We start from the raw sequence: 19,701 nt of genomic DNA on the forward strand, positions 1-19,701 counted from the left end.
GATATGGAACAATTGGCGCTATTTTGTCCCCCTTTCACGTCCTCAAGAAATATCTGAACGCAGATAAATCTTCACGAATCACAGACTTATTGGAAATGACTGTAGATTGGCTCCCTACCAAGTGGGCCATTTACTTTTTAGCCAAGCATTACCAAAGCAAACAGCCCTGATCCATATTTTCTTCCTTTTCAAACACGACCTTTTAAAATGATCCAGACAGCATGTGATATAATGCAACCATATGTTTAAGACAACCTTCTGGCTGTTCCATGTTGAGCGATTGTGTGGCTGTAGTGTCTGAGCTAAATGTTACTTGCTGGGAAAAAAAAAAAAAAAGAAAAAAAAAAAGAAGAAAATGCCGTGACCTCATGCAATTATTATTGTGGCTTAAGTTATTTTTTCTTTTAGTAATTATTAAAAACCAGTCTGGTGAATGAACTGGTCTTTGAGCCAGATGTGAACCTAAAATGTGATGCATCCAGCATACAGTATCATGTTAAACACACGGCATTCAGACCTGATGTGTACCTTGTCATCTGTCCAAGTGAACGCTAAAGTGAAATGTCATCACATGCTATTAAGTTTGGTATTAATCCTAAAATATAGCACCTACTACTTTATTCCAAAGTTTCTGGCGTGCTTTATCTTCTCAACTAAGCCAAGGCATGATTTCCCAAGCATACACAAGGATAGATTACAGGCAGTGACAGTAAGATCGATCAACAGGGCTGTGCAATGCATTATGTCACACACATACACACTTAAAAGCAGACTGATAGATTTCTAATGTTTTAAGCGTTTCAGGTCCATAATACCCTACTGAGTTCCAGCCATGTTTCGCTGGAAAGGACAGAAACTGCATATTCCTTCTTCTCACTGCACCTAAATTATCATAACAAAGCCTTAAAGTGCTCGGTCAGAGTATGGACAAAGCGGCGTGGTTAGAAAAAGTGACAAAATAGTTTCAAACAGATGTATCAACTCATTCAACCCTTCTCCTTTGTTTTTCATTGTTACTAAGATACAAGTCCTTATGAGGAGCCAGCTGCCAAAAAAGGCCAAAACATTGGAACATCTGGATCTCATGGTGAAACTGGTTCAAGAAAAGGAGAAACGCAAAAAGTGGAGAAACAAAACCAGTAGAAAATGGGAAATCGATGCAAGTTAAAAAAGAATAAAATAAATAGATGCTCTTACAAGCATTCAGTATGTCGATATTGTGTAAAATATATCCCAGCTGTTAAATATGTTCCATAAAGATGACGCAAAAAACAGCCAAGGTAAGGCCATTAGAAATAATAGTAGTATGCTGACTTCTGTAAGAGCTAGTGATAAAATGGTAAGTGATTTATTATGTCAATATCATAGTAAGAGGTGTTTGGTTTTACACTGATTTAAGTGCTTGCTAAGCAAAGCTACAAACTGCTCCCAGATTTGGAGCTTCTTTTAGCAACACGTTTGTCCACATTTTTCATTCATTCATTCATTTTCAAGTGCCATGGACCATGGAGTGTCAAGGTGGCAGCGCCCTCTGAATCAACATGTACAGTGCCCTCTACTAATATTGGCACCCTTGGTAAATAAGAGCACAGAAGGCTGTGTCTTTATTATTTAACCGTTTTGATCTTCTGTTTAAAAAAAATTCACAAGAATACTCTGGTCTCATGGACATCAAACAATTGCAAACAAAACACATGTTTATTTAAAAAAAAAAATCTTTGTTAAATATAGGTGTGGAACAATTATTGGCACCGTTTTGGTCATTACTTTGTGCTGCTTCCCTTTGAGAAGATAACAGCTGGGAGTCTTCTCCTATAACGCCTGATGAGGTTGGAGAATACATGGCAAGGGATGTGAGACCGTTCCTCCATACAGAACCTCTCCAGATCCTTCAAACACTGGTGGACTCTCATCTTCAGTTCACCCCACAGGTTTTCAAGTCAGGGTTTCAACTCAGGAGACTGGGATAGCCATGGAAAGGCCTTGATTTTGTGGTCAGTAAACCATTTTTGTGTTGATTTTGATGTATGTTTTGAATCATTGTCCTGCTGGAAGATCCAACCACGGCCCATTTGAAGCTTTCTGCCAGAGGCAGTCAGGATTTCATTTAAAAAATATCATTTATCTGTTGATATTTGATAGAGTCCATGATGCCATGTATCCTAACAAAATGTCCAGGTCCTCTGGCAGAAAAACAGCCCCAGAACATTAAAGAGCCACCACCATATTTAACTGTGGTCATGAGGTACTTTTCCATATGGCTACCTCTCTGTGTGCACCAAAACCACCTCTGGTGTTTATTACCAAAAAGCTCTATTTTGGTTTCATCTGACCATAGAACACGATCCCATTTAAGGTTCCAGTAGTGTCTGGCAAACTGAAGATGCTTGAGTTTGTTTTTGGATGAGAGTAGAGGCTTTTTTCTTTCCAAACAGCTTGTGGTGATGTAGGTGACATCAGATTGTAGTTCTGGAGACTTTCTGACCCCAAGATGCAACTAACATCTGCAATTCTCCAGCTGTGATCCTTGGAGATTTTTTATCCACTCGAACCATCCTCTTCACAGTGCGTTGAGACGATATAGACACACGTCCAATTCCAGGTGGATTCATTTCCACTTGACTGGAACTTCTTAATTATTGCCCTGATGGTGGAAATGGTCATTTTCAATGCCTTTGCTATTTTCTTATAGCCACGCCCCATTTTGTGAATCTCAACAACCTTTTGCAGCACATCACAGCTATATTCCTTGGTCTTACCCATTGTTATGAATGACTAAGGGAATTTGGCCTATGTGTTACCTCATATTTATACCCCTGTGAAACAGGAAGTCACGGTTGAACGATTTCCTGTTCCTAGTCAACATGTGATTAAAGATTTTTTTTAATAAACCTGTGTTGTGTTGGAAATTGTTTAATAGCCATGAGAGCAGAGTATTTTTGTGAGTTTTTTTTTTAACAAAATATCAAAAGGTTCAAGACTAAAGACAATTTTTCCCAGCCTTCTTTGCTCATATTTACTACATTACATTAAATGGACATTTATTCATTCATTTAGCAGACGCTTTTATCCAAACCGCCTTACAAATAATGAAATACAAGGGTGCCAATATGGCATAGTAAAATATAAGTTACTTAATCATTATATGTTTGGTTTGACAAGATTCCTTAACTGAATTCTCTACCAAATAGATAAGTGATGAGAGTTATCGCAGAAACAAGATCTCATATTATAACATCTTCTTAAATTGTTGTCCTTTTATGAATCTCTGGTTGAAATGCGATACGCTCATTTCTGATATGAAAGATATGAAAGCATTGCAGCGTAAAACACTGACTGACTTCAAGTAGCTTCTGCGATTATAACCAGATGCTGTTCCATTTGTCTATCCATTAATTCAGCCTGTCTCGAGTCCTGGCTCGGGCTCCCGTTCTAATCCTTTGGCTTCTTATTGCCCGCCCCCAAAAAAGGCAGTATTAGAGTACTTAAGCAATTAACAATCAACCCTATAATGAACTCAAGATGTTAACTCAGCATGATAATATCAAACCTCAATCAATGCAGAAATGTATTATTTAATCTGAATAAATCCGGTAGTTTTTTTTTTTTTTCTTCTAACAGGCTAGTAAATATTTTCTCGGTAAGGACTGTGAAACGGGAGTATGTAAAATAAAGAGAAAGGAAAAAGAAAGAATAACATTTCTGTCTAGTAGGAAGCGACCAGCCTTTGTAAAGCTACCTACCAACAGCAATAGCATACAGGTGAAATTCAAAAATCTCTTTAATGAAAGCTTTATAATGTCACATAAAGTATAGTAAAGTAAAATGACTAGACTTCACATAGCAAGCAAAGCTAAAGTACAGCCTGTTATCTGTTCTTCTAACACCCTTCCAAGTAGCACCCTAAAGGGTTCTTTGATTTGTACTTCTCCAGGAACCCTAGAACAGAGGAGTTCCCTAAGTAGAACCCCTTTAGAAAGCTGTTCATCATCCAGAGAACCTTTTTTTAGGAGTGTACAGAGCAGTGTTACAGCTAAGGATGTATGTCAAGGGGGCACAGTGGGTTAGCGGTTAGCATTTTTGCCTCGCACCTTTGGGGTTGGGGGTTTGAATCCTCCCTCCACTCTGTTTATGTGGAATTTGTATGTTCTCCCCGTCCTTCAGAGTCGGGGATACATACAATATCCATCCATCCATCCATCTTCTATACCGCTTATCCTCTTCAGGGTCATGGGGGAACCTGGAGCCTATCCCAGGGAGCATCGGGCACAAGGCGGGGTACACCCTGGACAGGGTGCCAATCCATCGCAGGGCACAATCACATACACATTCACACACCCATTCATACACTACGGACACTTTGGACATGCCAATCAGCCTACCACGCATGTCTTTGGACCGGGGGAGGAAACCGGAGTACCCGGAGGAAACCCCCGCAGCACGGGGAGAACATGCAAACTCCACACACGTACAGGGCCACGGCGGGAATCGAACCCCCGACCCTGGAGGTGTGAGGCGAACGTGCTAACCACTCGTACCAAAGCAAAGATGGAGGAGCGCCACCAATTTAAAACATGTGTGTGTGTCCGAGCAAACACTGGTTTACTTTCTTTCTGTTACTGTTATGTATAGTTCTGATCCTGTAAAGATGTAAATTATCTAGTAACTGTGTGTTTGTCACGTTGAGTAATTACGTATGCAGTCTGCCATATCAAGAATGGCCATATATAGTACAGATGATCATCACCACCACCACCACCACCACCACCATCATCATCATCATCAGTAAACTGTATCCTGATCAGGGTTGCAGTGGATCCGGAGCATGTCCTGGCATGAGCCAAGAATACACCCTCGTTAGGACACCAATAATCTATCACAGGGCACCATTCACACATTCATTCACACTTAGGAGCAATTTGGCTTAGCCAACCCACCTACTGGCATTTTGATAGGTGGGAGGAAACTGGAAATCCCAGAGAACATGTACAGAAATTCCACACGCGGTAACCCCAGCTCAGAATCGAACTGGGGATCCTTGAACTGTGAGGTCTCACCCCTACTGTAAATCAGTAGTTGTCTATGAAAATGGGATCCATGAAGAATAGCCAAGGGGTTAGTGATTTAAAAAAAAAAAATTTAGTTATCACAAACCACATCGATCAACCGTATAATATTTATTATGGGCATTATTTATTATAAATGAATAAACAATGTCAACTTGAATCTAATGTCAATGGACAGTGCAGCAGTTAAAAAGCTCCAGGTCTCTGTAAAAAAAGGTTTTGTAAATGGATTATTTCCATCAGATAAATGTGTTCTGAGAGCGTCTGTTAGATTTATCTGACTGATAATGAGGTCCCTGAATCCAACAGGCTTGAGAAAGGTAATGTAATGCATTTTTCTGCATGCCTGGTTTAAGGAACGTGCATATTAGAAAAATTACAGCAATCAGGTATTTTCTGAGGTTAAAAGGACTCATTAATGTTATTGGTGTCATGGGTCTGTTCGGGGCCATCGTTATACAAAACGACCGCATCCCTTGACACCAACCTCCACCTCCAGTTACAAATGATCTTTAAAAGACTCGTGTTCAGTCTTAATAATTGCGGCAAACACAGCTGGTGTTTGGAAAGAAATGTACTCGGATCCCAGTATTCATATCGTCAGGATTCTGCTCAGCTATCCTCTTGTCATCTTTACCTGAAGTGTACTGATTAAACACTTCTGTTTTAACTCAGAGAAAACATGGACCACTTACTTATCCAGGACGAAGTAGAGGTCAAAACCTCCATAGCAGGATGGCGATGCTACTCTTTTATCTGGAGATAAACCCACATTCCCATCAGCAATCCACACCAGCAAGAAACACAGCAATAGCACTATCCACCAGCCCTTCCACTTAGTGTGAGCCATGGTCTTGATGCAACAAAACAATAGATGACCACCAAAGGAAAACTCAAACCATAAGTCCCAAACTGTCTGAGAACGACGTCTTCTTCTTCGCTGCAGGTACTCCACTCTGCAATCTGTGACCGGGTTAAACCATCCTTGAAAATAGTTTTGCTTGTCGTTAAAGTTCCAGAAGCATTTATGGATGAGTAACAGATTAGGGAAGAAAAAAAAAAAAAAAACAGAGCACCAATTTAACAGAAGGTGTTTGGGTCCAGGAAGGTGAGCTGAGATGAACCGTTATTTAATTTCATTACTTGGGGAAAAAAAACAAAAAACTTTTTGCATGCACAGATGCACACATGTAAACACAGACATGCACTGTACGGAATCAAGCACCTCACTGACCCAGATACTCTATTCAACATTACTAGGAGAGAGAGGAGTAAGGGGAGGGAGTGTGTGTATGATTGTTCATCACTGTCTTTCAGTCTTTAGCCCCACATTTTCCATCCTCTTTCCAAAAACAAAAGTTTAGGCACAAAAATGTGAATGCACAGGCAGTGAAGAGATAGTGCCACCTAATGCCAGAGAGCAGCAATGACTGATGATCAAGTGACAATATACGGTGTGTGTGTGTGTGTGTGTGTGTGTGTGTGTGTGTGTGTGTGTACTTTTACCCATCAACCCACCCAAATGGCATGAATCAAATGGGAAAAACCCACCAGTACTATTTTCTTCAGCACAGGTTTTTAATGATATAAAAAATCAAATGAAAAATTAATTAAATGAATATTGTGTATTTCAAATTATTTATTCAAGCTTCACTTTTCAGCTGTATATATATATGCAGTACTGTGCAAAAGTTTTAGACACCCTATTTATTCAGTACAATTTTTGTTATAGATTTTTATTTGATGACTTCTTCATTATCAAAAACATTTTTGGATTCCCAAACATTCGTTTTCTAGCACAAAATTAAATGTATATGCCATTAAAGAAAGCAGCAGATTACATAAGAGACACTTTTCAGACAAAAAAACACAATGAACACTGCTGGGTTTCGCTGCAAAAATAAGAAGCGAAGAACCGTGACTGGTTCTGCAAGACGCTCAATAAAACATACAGCTCATTTCCTTATAAAACTGCTCTAATTGTACCGGAGACTAGTATTTTAATTTAAAAAATTTTTTAAAAAATTTTTGCCACACTAAATATTGACTTTGTTTCATTTACTACTGTTTACTGCAATTTACGGTATTTTTTAAATGTAGAAACATTTAATTTAGTTATTTTGAAGGCAATGGTGGCTTAGTGGTTAGCATGTTCGCCTTGCACCTCCATGTTCAGGGGTTTGATTCCCACCGTGGCCCTGTGTGTGCGGAGTTTGCATGTTCTCCCTGTGCTGTGGGGGTTTCCTCTGGGTACTCTGGTTTCCTCCCCCAGTCCAAAGACATGCATGGTAGGCATGTCCAAAGTGTCCGTAGTGGGTGTGTGAATGTGTATGTGATTGTGCTCTGTGATGGCAGGGTGTACCCCGTCTTTTGCCCGATGCTCCCTGGGATAGGCTCCAGGTTTCCCCGTGACCCTGAAAAGGATAAGCGGTATAGACGATGGATGGATGGATGGATGGATGGATTTTGAAGGCATCGTTGCTCTACAGCATTTCTTTGCATGTGCCTAAAACTTGTACGGTTCTCTCTCTCTCTCTCTCTCTCTCTCTCTCTCTCTCTCTCTCTCTCTATATATATATATATATATATATATATATATATATATATATTAGGCAGCAAGTGAACAGTCAGTTCTCGAAGTTGATGTGTTGGAAGCAGGAAAAATGGGCAAGCGTTAGTATCTGAGTGAGGGCCAATTGTATTATTATTAGTATTATTATTGTTTTCCATCCACCCATCCATCCATTTTCTATACCGCTCATCCGACACAGGTTCACAGGGGAGCCTGGAGCCTATCCCAGGGAACTCGGGGCACATGGCGGGGGCACTCTGGACGGGGTGCGAAACCACCGCAGGGCGTAATCACATACACATTCACACACCCATCAGCCTGCAACGCATGTCTTTGGACTGGGGGAGGAAACCGGAGTACCCGGAGGAAACCCCCACAGCACAGAGAGAACATGCAAACTCCGCACACGCAGGGCAGCGGCGGGAATCGAAGAGGCAAACGTGCTAACCGTTAAGCCGCGTGCACCCAACATTATTATTATTATTATTATTATTATTATTATTGCAGGGTCTTTTATCCAAAGCCACTTATTTAAGTGAAGCTCAATCCTAAAAAATTAAGTTGTCAAAGAAGCTCACAGTGAAAAGTTGGATGTAAACATGCAGTGTGAGGGTGTTTATGTGCTCTGAGAAGAGCTCAGCATTCCCTGGTTCATGAATACTGTAAGAGAATCATATGCAGTGCAAATAATGCTGGCCAGCTTAATCCACCACTTCTGTTAATATAGAACCCTCAGTCTGTTTAAAAAAAAGTACTATACAAGTGTTTTGTGTAATGCTTTATTGTACAATCAGACTTCTAAAACTACACATCGAAAGACTCACAGTCTACCTCCGAATTATTATTACTATTATTATTGCACTATTATTCATGCCCTTATATGACATTCTGTATGCATTGATTGTGAAACTTCGGTCACGTCAACATTAACTCTTCGTGACTTTACATTCAACTGCTGGGTTGTTGTTAATCACGTTATATTTGCATGTTTTGTAATCTTTTTGCAGGGTGCAGCCAGGGGTCACAGATTTTGGAAATCTGGAAAATAAATAGATAAATAATTCAATTAGTATATTTTAGACATGTCAAAAAACATGGTTTGTGCTAAATGATTTGTGTTACTGCATTTACATATACATATATATATATATTTTTTTTTAAGTATGAGAAATTTGGTCCATGGTGTGCTGCTGTTGTGTGTATTTACTCGGGACAGCAGATCATGTATCCAGAGCTGCAAGTGCATTTAATACAGTAGCGGTTTGTCCAGGTGGATCCTTGCGGGTGCCACGAATTATCCAAGTAATCCCGACACTTATCAGCTAGCAAAAGGTAAAAGTGTAAGTAAGTATAATTGTGATGTGTGTGCATGCGTGTGTGTGTGTGTGTGTGCGTGTGTGTGTGTGTGTGTACCTTTGCCACCGGTGTTCATCAACGAGCAGGCATGAATCAGGGGAATAAGACCAAACAGGACAAAACCCACCACTACTGTCTTCTTCAGCACAGCCTTTTTAAAAGAAAAGAAAAAAAAAAAATCAAAGAAAAAAAATTACTTGTAGAAAAATCTTTCTAAATCTTGATCAGATCTTCACCTTATGTCAATCATTTATACATATTATTTACTTTGACACAACTATCTAGATCTTAGTAAACGTTTTACATAAATCTACCCTTAATAAAACCGACCCAGAATAAATCTGCTCTTCATGCTCCTTTGAAGAGAAGGGTGAGAAGGGTGGAGAAGATCAAACCAGTAGTGTAGTAAATTGTTACATTTAATACATATTAAAATGTTCACTTGTGCATTGTTTATTCAGTTACAGTATGCTCTAAACGAATTTTCGAACCATGGTCAGAGTTACAGATTTACGTCTGGGTGATTTGCAGTGCGAGGATGGACTTTCCATATTTCTCTGTGTTGAACCATTGAGGTTCGTCATCATCATCATCATCATCATCATCATCCAACCCGAAATGTTTGAAACAGGAAGTGCAGACCTCTTGTTAGTCATAATGCCATTTATAATACTGAAACCCGTTACGCAGTCCGCTGTGCTGATAGAAAAGGTCTGCGTTCAGTCCTTAAAGGGTTTCAAATTTTGACATTTAGTTCTGGGAGATTCGATTATGTCTCTCATTCCCCTATTGGCCTGGTCAGAGCACAAATGAAGAACCTCTGCTTCAGCATAAAGAATACCAGGCTCCATAAAGATGGCCAGCTGCTTGTGTCCAGAATGCTCAGATTTTTGAGAAATTAGGCTTTTCAAAAATTCCTCAGCGTTGATTTTAGGGTTTGATTTCAAGTGTACATCTTTGAGTACGCCACAATCTTTTGCCTCAAGGGTGTCTGAAAGTGTCTCCCCTGGCTAAAATAGGTGCCGGTACTCCCCTTTGCATGTTGGCAATGTATCTATCCTGTATATTAGGGCTGGGTATTGCTGACTAGCTCATATACAGGTCCTATTACGATTCATCGCAATATAGAACAAAGCATCGTATCCTTTTCATATATTACATCAAGATTGTTGCTGCCCAATAGCAATTCTGAAGTCGCTTTACTGTTTAAATGTAATAAAAGTGCCCGTTTGATTTATGGAGGACTAGATAAAGGAAGTGTATTTTTGGAATTGTTACATTTCATCGTCTGATTTTTGTAAAGCCAGTACTAAAAATTGCGATAGATAGATAGATAGATAGATAGATAGAGAAATATATTGCAATGCACAGCAATATGATCAATTGATTGTGATAAGTGTAAAGCAGCTGTAAATTATGATTGTGTAAAGCAGCTCAAGAGAAAAAGTGAATACACGAGTTCAGTGTCAGTCAAAGAGAGTAGAATCAGTCCCGGAGAGAACTGAATACACTTTCAAGCCCACTTGAAGCACTTTTGTTCATTTTACCTGACTGCTTCAGCAAGACAATGTCGTCGATGACGGAGGGTTGACAGCGGTCGTCAGGTACCAATTACAGCAAAGAATCGTGAGTTTTACCAAAAAACCCCCCAAAAAAGCTAACATAAGAGTAGATTAAGGACTTATGAAACAGTAAAACAAGTAAGTATACGCTAATATCGATCCTTAGAAGTCGTTATACACACACAGCCCAGGGGAAAAAGCAAGAATACAGCATATACATGCGTACAGCCCTGACTACACCACTGGACCAAACAAAACAAAACATTTTATTGGTCCGTCTTACATACTTTGCACACAATTAATTAAAGGACGATCTACAAACCTCAACAGCCTGTTTAGAAACAGTAGACGGGCTGGTTCATGACAGTGACATAACTGTCAATTAAATGAAGAACCCGCAGCACCAAAAGCGGTCACGATAACATTGGAAAGTAAACTTACCATGTCTGCAAGTTGGGATATTTTCAGTGTTGTAAACTCTGCAACCAGACGCAAGTGCAGCAAGAGGGGCTGGGTTAATTATAACATCCTACACACTGATGGTTTAAATTGCATGTAAATATTATAACAATCCCCATGTGTCAATCCCAATCATTCAGGCTATTTACACTGTATATTTATTCAGGCTATTCACAAATATGGGCACATTAACTGCCCACATGATGGGGACATGAAGTAAAAAAGAGCAAACAGACCTGAAGCAAGTGTCACACAGCTTGAGAATCAAACAATAGACATTAGGTACTATCTGAAGAGTATAGAGAAACATACAGGATGTGTATACTATATATACTGTTACAGTAGGAATAAAAACAAAATTCAAATTGTACATGTATGAGCTGTGTTAAATATTAAGAATTATTATTATGAGGTGTTTCTTCGGAGGATTTTGTTCTTCTCAGAACTCAAGCTATGTACCTGAATGAATAAGTGATCTGAACAGAACCAAGTTAGTTCAATTTGCTGAATAGTATCCAAACAATTTAACTCAAAAGTACCGCATAATTTCCAGTCTGTTTCTGAAAGAACGAGGAGCTTATTTAGTGGCTCCCAGGCTTGTGCTCCAGAGACTTGGCAGGTAATACTGGCAATAGCATACAGTATGACAGACAATGTGCCTTCTGTGTGTGGATTTAAGGATAATTACATCTGTATCTAATCGCACACACATTGTACACTCTACGATTTTTGGCCAGATTTTGCTGTCACAGAAAATACACATCATAAAGAATTCTTTAGTCATGAGTTGAGGTTGGCAGTCTTAGTGTGACGTGACGCATAAGGTGACATGCTCACTCACAGCCAATTTAATGCTTGAATTTCGTGGGAAATATACCGTAGGAACCGTGAGAACATACAATATTTGGTACGGAAAAATCTTCCGTAATGTCTTCCTCCTCACCATCTGTCTCATTTACAAATCAAACCACAGAAAACTGCAGTCATTTGGTGTTAATACAGTAATGTTTCTGTCATGACGTTTTGCAAAATGAGGCTTCTTGCCAAATGATCAATCAATCACTTACACTTTAATTCTTAAGAATCACTTTCCAAAGGCACTACATGAAAGTGGCCGTTTCTTGGTATCCACTCTACATTGTTTGCCACTGTCCAAATCCGTATTATCAACAAAAAAAAAATAGGACAAACTTATGTATTGTATGTATATGTGTGCACATATATATTAATATTGGCATCCTTTGTAAATATGAGCAAAGACGGCTGTGAAAAATTCTCTTTATTGTTCGAAAAATTCACAAAAATACTCTGCTCTCGGGGATATCAAACAATTGCAAACAAAACACAGGTTTATTGACCAAAAAAAAAACCAACACCTTTGTTAAATATAGGTGTGCAACAAATATTGGCACACTTTTAGTCAATATTTTGTGTTACCTCCTTTTGCCAAGATAACAGTTTCTCCTATAATGCCTGAGGAGGTTGGAGAAGACATGGGAAGGGATCTGAGACCGTTCCTCCATACAGAATCTCTCCAGATCCTTCACATTTCGAGGTCCATGCTAGTGGACTCTCCTCTTAAGTTCACTCCACAGGTTTTCTATGGGTTTCGAGTCAGGGAACTGGGATGGTCATGGCAGGATCTTGATTTTGTGGTCAGTAAACCATTTTTGTGTTGATTTTGATGTATGTTTTGGATCATTGTCCTGCTGGAAGATCCAACCACGGCCCATTTTAAGCTTTCTGGCAGAGGCAGTCAGGTTTTCATTTAATATGTGTAGATATTTGATAGAGTCCATGATGCCATGTATCCTAACAAAATGTCCAGGTCATCTGGCAGAAAAACAGCCCCAAAACATTAAGATCCACCTCCATATTTAACTGTGAGCCTGAGGTACTTTTCCATATGGCTACCTCTCTGTGTGCACCAAAACCACCTCTGGTGTTTATTACCAAAAAGCTCTATTTTTGTTTCATCTGAGTATAGAACCACTTAAAAGACCTTAGCGTATTAGAAATAAATGTAAAATCTTTAGTTTTGAAGGCCAATAAAAATTCAGCAATCCCCTCCTTGAACCCTGACAACCTACAGTTCATGCACCCAGTGTGTACCAATGTATATAAAAAGACATAGGTAGGCAATCACTTTGGTTCTATCCTGAGGGTCTTTTACCTAGATTAGCTCATAAGTAACCAAAATCCCTACTAGCTTTGATGTGCCCTGTTATGTCCCCACCACTGTTAAAATATTTTATATAATACTTTGGTTTGTTCAAAGTATTGCAGCATAGTGGTATGATCATGTTGTTCAAGTCTGATAAACGGCTATAAAATTAGGAACCTACTTCCATAAACAAACAATACTCAGAGAGTGCGCGAGGACAAGCTGAAAATGTTCGCCTCATTTGGTGTAACCGAATTGGCTGGTTCCATTTGCATTGTGTGAATGTAGATTTATTCAGGATATGTACAATTATGCGTGTAGACACGAGGGAAATAGAGCTAACAGAGTGTCACACATCTTGTTTAGAGCTAAAACAGACAGGGTATGTACACTTACTTTTCTTCAGTCAAAAAAATAAATTGCTAATAATAATTGTAAGTATTGTCTTAAATTGTGTTGAAGAAGGAAAACAACAGTCACATGTTGTTCATGCTGTTATTTAGCACATTTACAGTGTGCGCATCCTACGAGATACGGTGCCATATTGAGGGAAGAAAAAGGGTTCATCCAAAATATTGACTTAGTTTATTCTGTTCATATTTCTTTATTTCCGCTCTCTTACTTGCTGTAAAATGTTGTCCTTTTCATGATTGTCTTTCTTTTCCCGTCATATCCTTAGCTTTTTCCTTCATTTTCTTAATAAATTCTAGGTGGTCGCTGCCCAGCGAACACTTTCTTTTCCACGTGTTTAGTCACGTTTACAAACAAACAAACAAACAGACAAATTGAATGCTTCAGTAATGCTTTATTGTTAATTGAGTCGATTAATCGAAATTTATCCACACAGTGACTCCGATCTGTCACTGTAATTCTCCAGATTCATTTTCTCATGCTGGCACGCTCAGCTCACACGCATTTCTCAGCTCACACGCTGGCACTGTCCGGATCCATCTCGTATTCTGAAAATAAATATATAAGTAAACAAACAATTTAACAAAAAAACAAAAAACAAAAAACAGTCATACAAATGACTAAAAATGTTGGATAAATTCTGGCCTGCTTTGGTCAGGCTGTTACAACCTCTACCCTCTTATTTACTCTTATTTACCCTCTGTACGTCATATACATGCCTTTTTACGTTCTTTACACAAGTAGGAAAAAAGGGATGTAGATGAATTAAACTACCAGTATGACTCCAAAAACAATGCTACACCTCTCTAGCTAATCCAAACAGAAGAAAAAGATGCCCAAAAGAATGACGGCTCATCCCTACACACATCCAAATCGTGAGAATAAACTACACAGCCATTCAAGCTGGGTATACACAGTATGTTTTTAGGCCCAATTTTACGATCATACATGCGCTTTCCCAATAGTAAATTCTCAAATGGTGCTGCAAGCAGTTTTTCACATTGTGTACATCTTGTGCTTGTATGGTCAGTGTCGTGTGAACTTACCCTGGACAGCAGATGGAAGTTCCATAGTTGCATCTGCAAAACTGGCATGCGCTGTTAACCCATTTCGCTCCCTTTGTGTACGTTTTCTTATCTACAGCATCATAACAAGTCACCCAGCCTGAAAAAAGGGCAAATGTTATGGAAATACAATCCGAATGGACAAAACCACAACATGAGATCGGCGTGTGTTAATTTACCCTGCTTCTGACTTATGCATTCAGCGGCATTGGTCACGGAAATGACCACAAACAGGGCAAAACACACGAGCACTGCCTTCTTCATCATGGACTGTCCAATAAAACAAGTAAATAAACAAATTAGCATGACATATATGTATCATAATGGTTGGTTAAATGCTACACTAATGCTTTAATGCATGCGTTATAATGCTTTAAAAAGGATATGTTTCAGAATTTCGAAATATTAACCACTGGAGAAAACATGATTAACTGCATGTGCATCAGGAAATTTGTCAGAATCAATGGTAGTCCAAAGAAGTGAACATTTATAGTGCATCCTAGCATAATAGCAAAAATGTAACTGGGGAATAATCCCAATAATTTTGGAATGCAAACTCACTGTGTTTCCAAGTTAAGTCTGGATGATCTGGTGTTCCAAAATATGCCACCAGCAGATAAGGCTGTGTTTTAAAAAGAGCAAAAAGGGGTGGGACATCCACGCCCATATGACTTCATAAACTATCATCACTATGGCAATATTCCAGTTATATAATCTTGTTTAAATAAGAAATTGGTCATTGTTTGCCTATCCTCCTGAGACCCAAGGAAAAAAATGGTCATCTAATTTTTTTTTTGTTTTGTTTGATTTCCTACCTATTTTGGGTTAAAAAAAAAAAAAAAAAAATTCTACAATTTAGACTTTTTTTAATTTTATTTTTATTTTTTATTTTACAGCATGTCCAGTGTAGTGGACCACAAGACCATTTTAGTTTGAAAAGACAGCCAAACTCAGAATATAAAAAAATGAACAGATTATGGCTGTAGAGTGATATTAATCCAAGAATAAATTCAATTAAAAAAAAAGAAAAAAAAAAAATATATATATATATATATATATATATATATATATATATATATATATATATATATATATATATATATATATATATATAAAATAAATGCTCAGTCTGGATTGTTTCTCTTGCTTGTTATTGCAAGGATGATAGTATATTTTCTATTAAAATTGAACACAGAGTCATTATATAGTGCCCTCCATTAATATTGGCACCTTTTGGTAAATATGAGCAAAGAAAGCTGTGAAAAATTGTCTTTATAGTTTAACCTTTTGATCTTTTGTTTAAAAGATTCACAAAAATACTCAAACAATTTGGAAACAAAACAGGTTTATAAAAAAATTATATCTTTGTTAAATATGTGTGTGTGTGTGTGTGTGTGTGTGTGTGTGTGTGTGTGTGTGTGTGCATTATTGGCACCCTTTGCCAAGATAACAGCTCTCCTATAATGCCTATATATAATAGTCCCATAATAGTCTTCTCCTATAACGCCTGATGAGGTTGGAGAAGACATGGAAAGGGATCTGAGACCGTTCCTCCATACAGAATCTCTCCAGATCCTTCAAATTTTAAAGTTTTAAAATTTTAAAACACAATTTTACCAATTTAGCGTTTTAGAATTGTAAAGTGCGTACGCTTTGTCACTGTGTCTCTCTGGTAAAGTTTGATAAACGTCTATGAAATTAGAAACCTACTTCCATAAACAAACAATAATCAGAGAGTACACTAGGACGGGCTGAAACTGTTCACCTCATTTGGTGTAACCGAATTTGCTGGTTCTATTTGCATTGTGCGAATGTAGATTTATTCAGGATATTGTCGTGGAAATTAGACAACACTCGTCCTCTGAGCTGAAAAGGTTTATTACAGAAGGATGAGTACAGGATAGAAGAATGCAGGATAGAAGAATGAGAGCGCTCTGGGGCGCCTGTGCTGAACATCTAGTAGATATATAAAGCGCAGGACACGATACACTTCTATGTACCGATAAGGAGCCGTTAGAGGCAGTTCAAACAGGCTTTGTTTCAGGGTCAAACCCTTAACAGAAAACAGAAAAACCTGTTTGTGCCTCTGTAAGCAAATGAACATTCTGTACTAATCTAAATGACATGATATGGCCTTCTTAGGCGTTATCCTCTGATGAACATGAACAGAACGAGAGCAAAATTATTACAGCAAAATTATTACAAAGTAAAAAGACACTGGAAAACGGGACAAGAGAAGAATTTACAGCAGTGAAGAGATCCTTGGACTTCACCTGCACAACATTCACATGTGGATGTCAAAGAGACAGAGACCACAGAAAGAATCTGATTGGGTATCTGATCAAGTAAAAAAAGAATGCGGGGAGGTTAGGATATTACTGGGATCGACGTCTTTATGTGAAACGAATGAAGCGAGTTAAATATCTTTATTTAACACTGAAGTAGAAAAGCACAATTCATTAAAATTAGCTTAATATGACGAAGCAGTCACACTCCAGTGTTCTCCCAAGCGCAAACAAATTACAGAGTCCAGCTAACCAGTGGCAGATACCAACACAACCTCCTCCAGTCCAGCTCACACGCCTCACAAGCACACACGTGAAATCAAGCATGCATGCCACGTCACGCCAGAAACACCAACACCACAACGGTGAGAAGAAGGGGAGCAAGCCGTCTGCTCTGGGTCTCGACTCCTAAGAAAGAGGAAAGAAGGTCAGTCATAATCCCATCTCTCTCTCTCTCTCTCTCTCTCTCTCTCTCTCTCTCTCACACACACACACACACAAAAGAGGTCACAATTCAAAATACTGATACAAAAATGAATCCAAAGAAAATAAGAAGAATGACTCACAACATTAGTTACAAATAAGCCCAGACGCTGAATAATATGCCCAGCTAGTATTTACCACCCCAGACGTAGTCTAGACACACATCAGCTACCAACAAAAAGGTATTCATAAAGGGGATTCCACACGCCATATTTGCACAAAACTGGCAGAAAATTTTAAGAAAGAAGTGGGGCGTGAAGGACCCAAACAAAACAAAGCAAAAAAAAAAATTAACAGAAGAACCCAAACAGACTGTAAAATGCAACACAAAACAAACAAACCCAACAAACAAAATAAACAAATTACATGTATAGAGTTATTTAGGACACTACCTTCATGTGGCTACGACAACCATAGTGCTATTAGCATTTCAAGGCTACTAACTTACCCGTACAAACGACGGACACCAGCACGCCAATAATACTGCGAACCTGGAAGGGAGCAGGGGAGGTGCCAGGGAACAGCTGCCTAAAAAATCTCATCAATAAGTGTGCACGTGTGACCACCCAATACTTTTCAGACACACTGTGGCCAGGTGGCCATGAAGTACTCCCTACCATTGAGGTGACTTTCTCAAAACCTAGAGCCAGTTTCCATTGCAAAGGTCTAGCCCATTAAGAGTGTCAGTCCACGCTGAATGAACGCACCACTTGAAAATAAAAAATAGTCATGGGAATCTACTAGACAAATACGTGCTGAATATATTTACCCTCCACAGTGTGATACTGATCTGAACAGGATGCCAGATTTAATTATCGTACAAATTTGTCACACCTTTACAATCAAGAAAATGTCAAATAGAACAACGCTTCAGGCTTTATTTGAGGAATTGTAGGGGAAAGAAAAATTTTGGCACAGAGTCTGAGCTTTTCCTCAGAGACAACAAATTTCCAGGACAAATGTTAGCGTAACAGTTTTATCAAATTCAACACGCAAGGCCATAAAAAAAATAATAATAAGGAAAATATGAAGTACGGAATAAAACATGGCTCCTCTTGATTGGATTGAAACCTGCACCCACACCGGCCCTTTGCGGATAACCAGGACACCCCTGGTTTATACAGTAAGCAGATGTTTATTTAACATTTATGGAAGGAGTCTCCAGTGTCAGCACTATGTAATAGATAGTAAGTTTTATGCCACGTGAAAGTCTAGACAGGAATTTGCACTTTCTGGATTCTCTGTAACATGACAAGCTGCATTTTTCCCCCTCTTATCACTCTTATGAGACAATGTAAACAATAACAGGAACTAACTTTTTTTATGGACGTTCCACAACATTAAATGTAACTTTAAATGGATTAAATGTATAGTGTTTCATTTTTCAAAAAAGTGTTATTGTTGGTATAAGAGGAATAAAACATGTTCTTAGAGCAAATTAGTCATGTTGGGCGGCATCACACCAAACCAGTAATGATTATTTTCCTATAAAAGCATGCCCCCAAGTGTATTTATATAACAACTATATACAGTGCATCCGGAAAGTATTCACAGCGCTTCACTTTTCCCACATTTTGTTATGTTACAGCCTTATTCCAAAATGGATTGAATTCATTAGTTGCTTGAAATCTTTGCAAATTTATTAAAAATGAAAAACAAAAAAAGCACATGTACATAAGTATTCACAGCCTTTGCCATGACACTCAAAATTGAGCTCAGGTGCATCCTGTTTCCACTGATCAGCCTTGAGATGTTTCTACAGCTTGATTGGAGTCCACCTCAGTGTCCAGGTTTTATGTGATGCTGATCCGTTATCCTCAGTGTTGTGGAAATCCAGTCCGGGTTTTATGTGACACTGATCCGTTATCCTCAGCGTTGTGGAAATCCGGTCCAGGTTTTATGTGACGCTTACCCGGTATCCGCAGTGTTGTGGAATTCCGGTCCGGGTTTTATGTGACGCTGATCCGTTATCCTCAGTGTTGTGGAATGCCGGTCTAGGTTTTATGTGACTCTAATCCGTTATCCTCAGTGTTGTAGAAATCTGGTCCGGGTTTTAAGTTACGCTAATCTGTCATCTTCAGTGTTGTAGAAATCCGGTCCGAGTTTTATGTGATGTCAATCCGTTATCCTCAGTGTTGTGGAAATCCAATCCAGTCCGGGTTTTATTAATCCGTTATCCTCAGTGTTGTGGAAATTTAATCCAGTCCGGGTTTTATGTGACGCTTGTCAGTGTTGTGGAAATCTAATTCAGTCCGGGTTTTATGTGACGCTCATCAGTG

The 19,701-nt window shown here is 38.7% G+C and overlaps 1 protein-coding gene and 1 long non-coding RNA gene across 3 annotated transcripts in view; both read right to left on the reverse strand.

Annotated features, from left to right (window-relative positions):
• The window catches only part of antxr1a (ANTXR cell adhesion molecule 1a), a 39,275-nt gene extending 32,702 nt beyond the window's left edge, over positions 1-6,573 (reverse strand). The window contains exon 1 of one of the 2 annotated variants that reach the window (XM_053624274.1): positions 5,762-6,573. In XM_053624274.1, the coding sequence (XP_053480249.1) occupies positions 5,762-5,916 (155 nt within the window). In that variant the 5' untranslated portion in view covers positions 5,917-6,573. The remainder of the gene's footprint in view (positions 1-5,761) is intronic. The other variant, XM_053624275.1, reaches the window with a different exon arrangement.
• Positions 6,574-11,492: 4,919 nt separating this feature from the next.
• LOC128607428 (uncharacterized) lies at positions 11,493-15,408 on the reverse strand. Its single transcript, XR_008385869.1, has 4 exons — positions 15,216-15,408; positions 14,834-14,924; positions 14,637-14,754; positions 11,493-14,138 (listed from the first exon to the last, which is right to left on the reverse strand). It is a non-coding gene; the product is annotated as an uncharacterized LOC128607428 (long non-coding RNA).
• Between the last annotated feature and the right edge of the window lie 4,293 nt (positions 15,409-19,701).

The sequence above is a fragment of the Ictalurus furcatus genome, chromosome 5 (genome assembly GCF_023375685.1).
Source record: "Ictalurus furcatus strain D&B chromosome 5, Billie_1.0, whole genome shotgun sequence".
Taxonomy (NCBI): Eukaryota; Metazoa; Chordata; class Actinopteri; order Siluriformes; family Ictaluridae; genus Ictalurus; species Ictalurus furcatus.